The following is a 12,786-nucleotide window of genomic DNA, read 5'->3' as shown; positions in this document are numbered from 1 at the left end:
CCCCAAGATCCGCGGGGCACCACGAGCCATTAGGAAGCTCAGCAATCCTTGGTTGTATCAGAGGACAAAGCTCCAGCCGACGAAGGAAAATTAGTTTAGATGAGAATTTCTTCATTGTGTCACTGGGTCGGAAATATCCCAGATGTTTAGTGGGAGCCAATCATATTCCAAATGTTAATAAGCGTGCGGCACTTTGTCATCTATGCTTATCCTTGGTGGGAGGTGAAAAGAATGTCTTTCCTCGGTGAATGATTTCCGACATTTAAGAAGATTTATACAAATTCAGGACGTGCAACACCTGAAACATCATGCTGAGATATGAAAGGAGGCACAGGAGATTTAAAGAGGACCTGATCAGAATTTCAGAAGAAACACAAAATAATTTCCCTAACAAGACTCAGATTGAGAGATTACAACCACCTTTTGGAGTGTAGACTAAATATCTATCTTTAATAGGCGTAGCTTGGCATGTAGACATGAATCAATGAGAGAAAGATTACATCCTCCATCCAATAATGAAAACAGCTGAAATCCTGCTTTACAATGTACAGATTAACGAGCTACGGGGCCTTTAAAGTATTCATACTCTTAGAACTTACCGATATTCATGCCTAAAGAAGTGAACTTTAACTAGGCCATTCTAGCACATCCACTGAGCTGTGGATGATTTTCTGCAGGAAGATTAACCTGAACCTCACTATTAAACCTTTTAGTGGATTTCTTCCTGCACCTTCTTCAATATGTCTGTTCTTTTCTCCATAGAGTTATTGGCTATAAATGCCAGATTTGGAGAGTAAACCACTAATAGTACGCCTGTCAGCAGATCCTCGCATCTGAGTTCATGATAAGTGCAGCTCCTCCAGAGCTTCTTGATTGCTTCTATGATTTATGTTCCTGGATTCTTTTGTGGTTTATATCCTAATAAAAACACAGAAAAAAATGTTGTAATATTACTCAATAAAAAAAAAAGTTTATCTTCTTTGAATCCACATTTATAAGAAGAGATGCCTACAATACCTGGATCAGATATCATCTTCAATATTACCTAATTAGTCAGATCAGGTATGTGTTGTTTGATATTGGAGATCTAATCCTCTGCAATTTACATCAAGCTGTTATTTATTTCCTTTTTCTACTTATCTGTTAATAAATAGTATACAGATATCTGTGTTCATTTTTGATCTTTTTTAACAATGTTTATGTAAAATCTAAAGCCTTTCACTCACATGGCAGGATACAGTTTTATCGGATCGGTATCGGCCCATGCGCTCAGCCCAGGTATTGGTATCTGATTAGGATTACATACTTTGTTTTATTATTTCTCTACCTAACAGCTATCCATGATGAAACTGTTACTAGTTTAGATCATGTACTTGTATTTCTTTCAAAGCTGAATTGTTTTATGTGCATAAAAAGGATCCTACCTTAGCTTCTCTTAGCTGTGCCTTTATTTCATCCCTTTCCTGTTGGCAGAGTTTCAGCCTTTCCTGGACTTCCCAATCCTTCTTCATCCTGTCGTCTTTCATCGTGGCCTTCATGTTTTCCAGCTCCTTCTGATGGACCTCTCTCTCCAACTGCAGCTGCTGGCTCAGAGCAGAGCGTTCCTCTTGTAGCAACGTTAGCCTGGCCTGAAGTTCAGAGTTGTCTTTCTGAAGCTCCTTTCTGGCGTTATCCTCTTGGGACAACCGCTGGGATAGGTGAGCGTGTGCGTCAGTCATCTGCTTCAAGGCGGCCTGGAGTTCAGCCTGTGCGTCCTGGTCCCTCTGAAGACAACGGGCTTGACTGTCAGCTTGTTCCTCCAGCCTCTGCTTCTCTTCTCTTAGTCTCGCCTGGATGGAGGTTTGGAGCTGAGCCTCTTGTTCCAGGGCTGCTGAGGCCTCTCTTACCTTGGGTTAAGATGTTGTTAGTACTTTATCAGCTTAGGCTAAAGCTCTGCACTGTTTGCTATGAAAATCCAAGTTTTTAAATAGCAGTTTGGATCTGTACTTCAAATTTCACAATTAATGAAAAGAGCATCTAAAATTTCTCTATATTTTAATTTCTTAACGCCACATTGCTCTGTATGTTTAACCAATTTCTAAAGAGTGAAAACAGAATTATATTTAGATCATCAGGATTCATGGATGGAGACTGAGAAGATAACAGGCAGGAAAGGATGATGGATGGAGAAACAAAGGGATAGAAGGATGGACAGTCAGACCCACGGACGGGTTTTTAGACAACGTAACAGAATAGAATTCTAGAGAATATATTTAAAAGAAGTCTGAGAATATATATATATATATTATTCTGTTACCATATCCTGATGAGTAAAACCCTCCTATTAAAATCCAGGCTTTAAATGGGGCCGGAGCCTAAAATATGCACTGTCCAATTGAAAGGAAAAGTCCGGTCATATTCAGAATTCAAAATTCTAGAAGTGCTTTAAATAGGAAATTATTACATACTGTTCAATAAATGATAAGTATTTTAAATTAGGAGTAATTTTCATTTGAATGTGCTTACCGGAGGCATCATGTTTGTCAAAGAACATTATTGCCACCACCGATTTGTGAAGTCACAGTGAAGTCCCAAGTCATCTTGAAAACGAACGATTTTGCTTGTAAAGCGGGGAGAATGGCGCTAGGCTTACCCCACTGTGACATCACTGCCGGAAGATGATGATTAATATATTTGGGCAAAACTGGCCACTCCGAGACTCAGTGATTGCGACGAAAATTATAATTTTTTCTCTTCTTACTAATTAACCGTAAATTCATTAAATCCCCACGAACAGATTTGTTTTAGGTATAGATAATGATCCATTGATTATCCTTTGCTGACCGGACTTCTCCTTTAACAGTGACCTGGTGTATTCCCATCAGAAATATTTTCATACTTATGATAAATGTTGAGGAGTACAATAACTTTGCTATTCGTAGATGTTAAACCACACACCTCCTGGATCTCCTGCTGAAGCAGCACCTGGCGCTGCCGAGTCTCCGAAAGCTCCACGTCCTTGCGGTGGATCTCCTCTTCGCGCTGGGTCAGTCGACGTAGTATTTCACCCAGCTCCCTGCGGGCGGCCTCAGTCTGCTGGCTCAGTGCCTTCAGCTGGGCCTGGGAGCCCTCGTTTTCCCTGGAGGCCTGCAGGGAGAAAAACAGAGCAAAGGACTAAATGAGAGAGGAGAAGGAGACAGGTGGGGAAAAAAGGGAAACGAATAATGACAAATTAAGATGAAGGACAAGCCAGTGTATGCAGTGGAGCTCTAACAATAATGATGAGAGGAAGAAAAAGGGTGACAGCGAATAGGAAGAAGGGAAACATATGCCGTTCCAGCTCTTGGCTGATAGGAAAATGCTAACACTCAGCTTTCTGATAAAGGGACAATGGTCAGGTCTGTTCAAGGCAGATTGCTTCTAATGCTGTGGCTTTGACTGGAATTTGCAAAGACTTTGCAGCAGCTCAGAACCTAATCATTTAATTGAGCACTTGATTCTCTCCCCTAATTCATTAAGAGGGCAGAAATGATTTTGTAATTAATTCGCGTCACGTACAGTATGCCAGGTGGGATTCTGTCTGTCTGCTTTTCTGGTATAAGAAGCGTGACGGTGCTTACTGGGAGTTTGGAGGTGACTCCCTCAGTACAAATGGACTGGAAAACAGTGTGAGGTGACTTTTTAAGCTAATGAATACTGTCAGCTATTAATTATTCCACTACATCCAACCACTGGAACAAACCTAGCAACTGTACTGCTGTAATGAAGTACCTTTGGGTCTATAATCCAACATTCGGCTTTAAAGCTACTGTAATAAATGAAAGCATTGCTGCCCAGGTAAACGAGTCTTTATTGCTAATATACAGAATATTATGAAAAAAAAAACGTATGCAACTTAGAGTAGAATATTATCAAGATAAAATTTTGAAAGGACAATCTTACTTATAGAAAAAGAGCAACAAAATATCCGAATACATGAGATAATGACCTTTGAGCTTCATGGGAAAGACTTTCTCTGACCAAGCGAAGTAATACTGCAGAACAAGGAGCAGAAAGCAAGGAAGCCTTGTAACAGATTATTCGCCTTATGACATTAACAAAGATTTGATACATAAACAAAACATTTCCTGTTCTTTTTAAGATGCACAGTGCAGCTTTTTAAGGAGGCGTTTGGTGTAAGTCTACTGTTAAGGGAACTTGAACGGCGGTACTTTTGTGAAATACAATAATGCAGTCCAACAGTTGGAACAGTCGATGGAACGTCTATACTTCAATCAGACACAGTAAAGGATTATGTGTAGAAGCTATTATTTAAATATTGTGGTTTTGCCAAGGTCAAATATCAAGAAGGGCATGTGACTGTAACGAAGGATGGTCTACAAGACGGCGAGCCATTAGACGATCAGTTTTAGCTCGTAAAAAAGTAAGATTTTCATGAAGACTTTTTTCTGTTTTTGCCTTCATTTGAGATTTTTTAAGTTGAATTTTTTTTTGGGGGGGGGGACGTGGTCGGACCCAAACCCAAGGTCAGCCGCGTCGACGATCAAGGCCTCCGCACATGAGTCGTGCGCGCCAACCAATGCGCCATCGAGGCACGCCCATATAAGTTGAAATTTCAGTTGACTGAAGCATTTTCAGGACCAACGCTTTCTCACTAAGTTCTTATGGAATTGGCCTTCAGATGATGCATTTTGACAATGACCAAAGTTCAGGTTAATCACTTGCAAGCCGAAGAGGTGTATAAAAACTACAATTCAGTCAGTCAGAAATGTGGCAGAAGCTGAAGGAGATGTAGTTGAGACCAGATTATATCAAAACTAATTATGCTGCCAAAAGTGGAACTTTTGAAGGTGAACCCAGGCCCAGTCATACCCATAGCATGGGGCTACCACCGCCACGTTTTACTGTGCAAATGGTGTTCTTGAGGTGAGAGGTGCTGCTAGTTTTTAGTCAGACAGTGTTTTCTTTGGTGGCTGAACACTTAAATCTTATTCTCATCTGACCAGAGCACATTCCTTCATACACCTGCCAACATACATACCTTTAGGCCAACTCAAAACGTGCTGTCTAGACACTTTTTCATATAGCCCAGCTATAGCCCCTACAGTGTGTTTATTTGATTCCAGTGGAAAGATACTCCAGTCTCTGATCTTGAACTCTGCACTTCTGTGCTTCTTCTCTGATTAATTCTCTCCCTCCTTCTCAGGTCTATGAATTTTTGTAGGCTGCCTTCTTTTGGTACGTTTGTTATAGACATTCAGGTGTAATTTTCCATTTAAAGATGATGGTAAAACGACACAGGTAGTGGATTTTCCTTATATAACCCCAACCTGACTAGTCTGTAGAGCTTCTTGCTCTTCATGGTGCGCTGCCTCTTTGCCTAGTGAGCCTTTCAGAACAGGTGTGTTTATACTGACATAATCATGTCACACTTTTGCACACAGGGGGACTTAATTTCACTAATTATCTGACTTTGAAAAGGTAAATTCTCACTAGAACTTTTCAGGGGCTTCGTAGCAAAGAAGGTGGATGCATATGTTAGTGCCAGTTTTCTTTTTCTTTAGGGGGTTTTCATGCTGTATGCATTATTTTTTCGTTTTACTTCAATGTGTTTCTTGATCTCATAAGATAAAATGTAAAAAAAAAAAAAAAAAAATTATTTTAGGCTGGAACATAACAAAATAGGTGAAAATCCAAGAGGGGTTTATGCTTCACTAAAGACAAATACTGCATAATAATAATAAACTATATGGTTTTACACTTGTGTTATGGATTTTTTTTTTTTTATCATTTATCGAAGCTGTTTTTAAATCCCTTCACCCTGGAAACAGAATGAAAATGTAAAGAATTCATTAAAAGCCAAAAACCAATGTTAGATTGATGCTAATAAGTTTAAGTTAACTTTAGGAAACCTTATTTCAGTCAGACGTGCATCTCTGACTACTCTGTAGTAGGTCACAAGAATCTCTAGAGACTACGAGTCCTGAATGTTTAATGGACTTCTCTTGTTATACTCCAGATTTAACAACCAACAATAGGAGCTGTGTTGAATGTGTTGCCACTCAGGAGAACATGTATGAGCAGCGCAACCTAGAAAACTGACACAAGCGCATGACCTCCGTGGCTGGATGTGAGCATGTGCCAGGTTTTGTGTATTGGATGTCTGCTGCTTGGCAATTTATTAGGAATTTAAAGATAAAGGGAACCATGGCGAACCAAAAAAAAAAAAAAAGAAAATATAAAAGTTGGTTTCAGGGTTCTTATCTTTAACAAACTATGCAGCAAAAAGAAAACAAGGCCTACTTTACTTGTGATTTATCACCTTTACCGTTTCTTTCTCTTTAGCTTATCTTAATGCATTCCCTTTTTAGCCTTGGTTCTGAGAGATGTACAATGATCTCAGGTACGTTTTGTTATTCTTTTTATCTATTAGGAAATACAGTGTTATCACAACGAGAACTGTAAAAATGGAAAGACTGCCGTCTTGTTATGCCGATTAGCATGCTTTGGAAGATGTGGGTGTTGAAAGCACCTCATGTCTTCTTTACACATGTCTACGTTAGTTTCACTGAGACAGATGGAAGGATCAGAGTCAGGAAAGAAAAAAAAAACATCATGTTTTATAGAAGAGATGGGATGCTGTGCTAAAGTGAGCACTTCAGCCACACAAAGGAGCGCCAGCAGTGCAGGACCAGTGGAGAAACAGAGGGATGTACGAGGAATAAAGATTCACACTGAGCTGAATTTATGACTGGTCTGTTTCTGAAGAGTCACTCAACTGACTAAAGCATCACTCTGCCCTAAAAAAGTATCCACACTCCTAAACTTTACATTATTTTGTGAATTTTCAACAACAAACTGGAAAGAATTTGTTTGGGATTAACATGAGGTACCTCGTCAATCTAAACCAGTAGATAAACAATACATACTGTTATTTCAGGTTATTTTTGTTATTTTATTTTCTATTGTTATTTGTTTCTTCCCCACTAACTGCTGAATGTTTTGTAAAATGGGTTATTGTATTGTATTTTATTATATATATTTTTTTTTTACTATTTTTCAAGGATGCACTTTAAAAAACAGATGAAATTGTCCAGAGAGCTGTTCCAAACAAAATTTCTTTTTGTTTTACACTTGTTTAAACAAAATGACAAATAAAATCTAAGTCTCTAAGTCTAATTTTTCTATTTCTATCTACTCTCCGTTCAGTGAGAGTGGTAAACATCTCACAATATGGATCAACTTCAACCGAGACATGACTCTCCATAAAGTGGTTTAGATGGGAGGATGCAGGGAGGATGTTGAGGATGACTAGCTGTGTGCTACAACCCTCATCCAAACTGTTTCCATACGAGTCTCTCAATATGGCTTAACTAGAGATGAGGCTCCATATATCAATAAGGTCAAACATTTTGATATCCCTTGTGGTCAGAAAATTTAGATTTCTCTGGCCTCAAATATTTAGTTATGCTATTTATCCAGTGAAAATGTTTTTACTCCATTTGTTTCACCTGCAAGGCTGAGAAAATGTCTGAGTGAGGGGTGGTTTTAGACAAAACATACTTAATCAGATGACAAGCCAAATTGTTTGTCAAGGTTTGTTAAAGTGTGTGTAATTTGTTTTGAATGTGACACAACCTTCACAGTTTTTTTCATCAACATAAGTAAGGAAGAAACTGTGTCTAGTCAGAACACGCCTGAATACTGTGCCGTAAGGACTGTAGGATGAACTGTTCTCTCTTTGCGAAGATAAGAAAATAAAGTGCCGATTGAGTGAAATCCATTGATCTCCGTTTATGTAACTAGGGTGAATAGTTGAATACTTTTTCCCCACTATACCCTCCATTAAGCAGTGCTGTTAAAGCCTTTGTCCATAGTGAGAGCTGTTGCCATATCACTAATGCAAAGTTGTGATAAATGCCTAAAAACTAAAGTGACGTCACTCGATTCAAATCCAACTTCGTTGTCTTCTCAGGACAAACACACCAAATAAAAGAACTCCAACAAATATAAAGAAGTGGCTAAAATGTGGAATGAAAGGATCAGATTTGGGCCACATTAGCGGGGGTCTTAGTCTCGATATTTTAGCCACAGAGGTTTTTTTTTTCTTCCCAATCGTCTTTGCAGTAGTAGGAAGTATACTTTACTTCTAAAAGCTTTGGCTGCTAATGTAGTGGCTTTACGGTTTATAAAGTTCCTACAAAAAAAAAATTCTTGATGCTCTACAGGTAAAGGCAGGAAATACACAGCCTGCATCTTCCCCTGTGCTTTACATAGGACAGCTGCTTCATCACTGGGATATATAGAAATGGAATAGCGATGGTTTCCTGAGAGAAAACACTTCCACAGGTACAGCCTGCCTTTGATTCGCTTTCACCTACAGACAGCCCACTTTCTTCCATGTGACAGCAAAATCAAACTCAGCGGATTTTTTCAGCTACCTGTTGTGCTTCCATGTTAGATGAAGGTATAATTAGAAAAATCAGGCAGGTAAAATCTGGTACCATGAAACATAAATGAATGCCAAGTTTCTTAAATTGCGTTACAGACTCTACTACCAGGTTGGTCCTCACCTCTGCACCTCAATACAGGCTGGAGGTTGGCAGCTGCAGTAAACAGATACTGCTGTAAAACCTCAGCTGCTAAAGAAAGGTTCTGCTAATAGAAACATGTCAAACCAGCAACAGCCTAAAAGAGGGAGCCATATGTGGGACTCCACATCAATTCTCTTTCTCCCTGGTCCAGTCAAGGAACACTTGAACACATTAAATATTCTTACTCAAAGACTAACGCATTACACCTGAATCGCCTCTATGCAAATCATTAATTCAGGTTAAAATCCAAAGCTCCCATTTCCCTAAAAAGAACTCATTCCTGCACAATTTGGAAGCAGATCAACCAGAGGTGGTAAAATAAAAAAGTAAACGCAGAAAATTTTTTATATGCTTAAAGGTATAGTGGAGGATGTTCTTTTGCTGGGTCATCAAAGTACTGTAAGTGGTCCTCCTAATTGTCAATCTTTTTGGTGAAATGTTTATGTAAGGCAGTCCTACATGCTCATCTTTTTCTGTGCATGCGCATTTTCAGGCGTATATGTGTGGTGAGCAATGGTTTCAGCTATGAACAGGACATGGGCTCGTAGTCCATATCAGATCCTACAAGATTTTCCTCTAGAAAGCTCTAAATTCACAGGCAAAAAAAAAGAAAAATCTTCTTGTAGCTACAGAGACACACAAATATTTGCATTCACTATATCTGTATTACGATTAGCTTTACACATGTTTTTTTGACATGTTTGCTTGTCATAAATACATTTTCACTTACCGGTGGTGAGTATGACATAGTGGGAAAATTGCAAATCTTTTGGAAAGTACCGGTAAGCTTGTATGAGTGATGCAAACAGCAACTTTTAAACGGAGCGTGCAGGAAGTGAAATGGGCTTGTGCACAGTCTCGCCCATTTTTAACAGGCGTTCCGTCTCTGGAGCAGATACATTTTTTTGCATGTTTTTTTTAAGTGGAGAGGACACGTCTTTTAAAAAATTAGGGAAAATCCTTTAGCTTTCCAAAAAGACCAGTTTAGTGGTGTTCCACAAGGTCAGATTTAGCCCTGGTTACAAAAATAAACTAAAATAAATTCTACACATGAAATAAAACTCTAAATGTCTCAACTGTCCACTTTCTTCCATATCTGAGTTTCAGAACCAGTGAAAATCTAGTAGAGAATAATTTTTCCTTCTCACTGCCTAAAGGCGTCACTTTAAAATCTAAAAAGGACAAAAGCTTCACTGACCTCATTTCTTTTCAGAACATCGATGATATAGTAGTCACGTATGAGCCATACTTTCTCGCTACGATGATGCAAAAAAGAAAGTCATTGGCTCAGCTACAGCCAACAGACTCACATCATCACTGGTTCGGCTTTCATTCCTCCGCTACTGACAGCACTTGTTTAAATGTATCAGTTAATCAAGATTGTGTTTCTGTCTGCATAGTAAACACAAACAATATCTGGAGGCGAACAGAGTAGATTGTTTTAGGGTTTAATTGTCATTGCAATCTTAAAACGCTGAAACTCCAGCCTCAGTCACTCGCTCCTCTACTCTCTGATTAAAGTCATTATCTCTTTGTGAAGTAGCGACAGGCAGATTTAATGTTATGATTGTTGGACGGAAAGAAACTGTGATAATTGTGGTTTATTTTGATTACAATAAACACTGATTAAAGTTGGCAAAACCTAAACACTGATATTATAGCATTTTTTTCTCCTCTTGATTTCATGTCTTCAATCATATGGGTAAAAAACGTGATTGAAAAAAACTACTGCATGTGTGCTGTTTGCAGTACTACTTAAATCATTTAGTGTATTTCAGTGTGTCATGTAGGAGGACTCAGTCAGCCTTAAACTGTTAACACTGCTAATTTTAATAATTTAATAATAAGTAATAACTTTAATTGTGTTTACTTCTCCAAAACAGCTTAGTTACCACCTCTTGTGAACAGTGAGCTGCCGGGTGGGGCCTGGTGAGCACGCTCAGTGGGTCTACTTGGATGAAAGTCAGCACTTTTCCCAGCTCTTATGTGCTTCAGCTCTTCACACCCGACCCAGTCGGCTGGACAGCATTCAGTGATGCTGCAGTAAAGGAATCTTCTATCCTTTTTTTTTTTCTTTTCAATTAAAACCATACAGCTCAGACAATCTGGCTGAGAGATAGACTTAGTAATTGGATGGTATTCTACTGTGCATTGGCTGTGCTGAGGGACACTGTCCCAATCTGCTGCCTTTGGCTGATCTGACTGGGCAGCATTACACACTTTAAGACTCATCCAGCTGCTTCTGTCGCATTTCAGCCCACAGTAAAACAGCCCAGTTTATTTAGTCTCAATGGGAGCCCGCATGTCTTAATCAGGGCCTTAAAAAGGTTTGTTTGAAATCAAATTAGATCTCCAGCCTTGAATAGTTCAAGGCCAACATAAAGGGAAGTCAGCAAAGAACAGAACCCACTGCCCTTTTACCTAGTAGACACACTGAGTATTCATGATTTTGTGTTTTATATATATAAATATATACATACCTTTTCTACCAGCTCCACTTGGCCTGGCTCTATTCTACGCCGCCATTTCTATAACTGTTTCTTCAGAACCCGTAGTGGGGTTTTTTCCAGCTCTGCTCAAAGTACGAAGGATCAGGCGTGAAAAAAGCAGTAATGGAAACCTTTGGGATTTGGTTGTGTGGATTAGAGCTAGGCCAATTGGAACCGGAAGAAAGGGGGAATAAATGGACATTCTTGTTGTAGATCTCTCAGAAAGACAGTTAAAGCTACAGTGTGTTATTTTCAGCGACATCTAATGGTCAGACTGGTGCGACATGAACTGCTCCCCTCACCGCTTCTCCCCTTCGACTACATAACGGACGCCATTATGGTACAAAATGCATCACCTATCTTGTCAGGGGATAACGAGGTTGTTTTTTTACATAGATAACAACCTCGACCAAGGAGGTTATGATTTCATCGCCATTGGTTTGTCTGTTTGTTTTTCCTGTTTTTAAAATAACAAAAAAAAAATGCATGGACGGATCTTGCTGACATTTTGAGAGTAGGTACGTATTGTGACTGGTAAGAAATAATTAAATCTTGATAATCCGGATCATCGTCTAGATCTGAGAATGTTTATTGAAAGATTCTGTGAATACATGCTTGAAGTTAAACCAACACTAAGCAACTTTTCAACCTTCAAATATTTTCATAACTTTTGTGATTATTTGTCAATTTACAGCTAATTGAATGACCCCACAGTCATGGCTTCAGGGGGTCGGTACACAAAATGACTACAAATGTGCAGACGGCAGTGGTGCAGGAACATAGGACAAAACCAAAGTTGAATGAATATTTTTAACATTGTTATATGACATTGTTTCGCCACAATTAGATTCATTACGATCACTTCTCATCTTTCAGACAGACACTGGTATATGGTTGAATCCAACTGCAGGCGACAGGGAAACTAGGATTTTACCACGCTATGTGCTTTTCCTCATGAGAAATGCTATCTTCCTTCAGGCAAAACAATACAGCTTTTGTCCACTGGGGGGAGTCAATATCAACCAAATCTGAAAGTTCTGTAGAACTGCTTTAAGGTGAGAATCACAAAAAGTTGGGAGAAATGAGCTACTTGGCGAAGGTCTGTGCTCTCTCCTCATATAGCACTAACTTGCTAGAGTTACATTCGAGCCTACTGGCAATCTCTACACTCAATAGTTTGTCAGCTCTGTGTTGCCGTAGATCAAAGATGTCTGCTTCCATAAATGCAAAACCTGCTTCAGTGTAATTGTAAATAGCAATTTTAAAGGCAATGCAAACAAAAAGATTGAGTTTCTGTAGCGAACCCAACCAAACAACGGTGAAGCGTAATGATGTCCAAAAAATAACATTTATTCTCCTAGAGCCGTTTGTTTCTGCACAACAATCCCTCGTCAAAAACTGTAAGAGCAAAATCAGCTCTTACAAATAAAGTTTTATCCATTAAATAATTCATTAGATGCTTAAGTCTGAAATAAGGGCCGCTTTAATGTTAACATAGAAAATAAATAATCATTTAAGTCAGCAAAACACACATAACTCCACATGAAACATATTTTTGTAACATACCCTTTTCCCACTTTTAGCCAGGTGCTTAATAAGTGTATGGGTAAATCTTTAAAGTTGTGAAATACTTTTTGTATCCTTTGCATCCTTTGCACAGACCAGCCTATCTGCTTTGTGCAAAGTCTACCGTTTTGTTTTTTGTTTTTTTCGGCCCGGGAGCA

At 39.0% G+C, this 12,786-nt stretch overlaps 1 protein-coding gene across 3 annotated transcripts in view; it reads right to left on the bottom strand.

Annotated features, from left to right (window-relative positions):
* LOC119783500 (centrosomal protein of 128 kDa-like) overlaps positions 1-12,786 on the bottom strand; it is a 73,789-nt gene that overhangs the window by 44,621 nt on the left and 16,382 nt on the right. For all 3 annotated transcript variants that reach the window (XM_038285058.1, XM_038285059.1, XM_038285060.1), the window contains 2 exons: positions 2,938-3,126; positions 1,425-1,886 (listed from right to left, as the gene is read on the bottom strand). In XM_038285058.1, coding sequence (XP_038140986.1) covers positions 1,425-1,886; positions 2,938-3,126 — 651 coding nt within the window. The remainder of the gene's footprint in view (positions 1-1,424; positions 1,887-2,937; positions 3,127-12,786) is intronic.

Source organism: Cyprinodon tularosa, unplaced genomic scaffold (genome assembly GCF_016077235.1).
Source record: "Cyprinodon tularosa strain WSP-4 unplaced genomic scaffold, ASM1607723v1 ctg206, whole genome shotgun sequence".
In the NCBI taxonomy this organism is placed as follows: Eukaryota; Metazoa; Chordata; class Actinopteri; order Cyprinodontiformes; family Cyprinodontidae; genus Cyprinodon; species Cyprinodon tularosa.
This window is presented reverse-complemented; position numbering and strand designations above follow the sequence as displayed.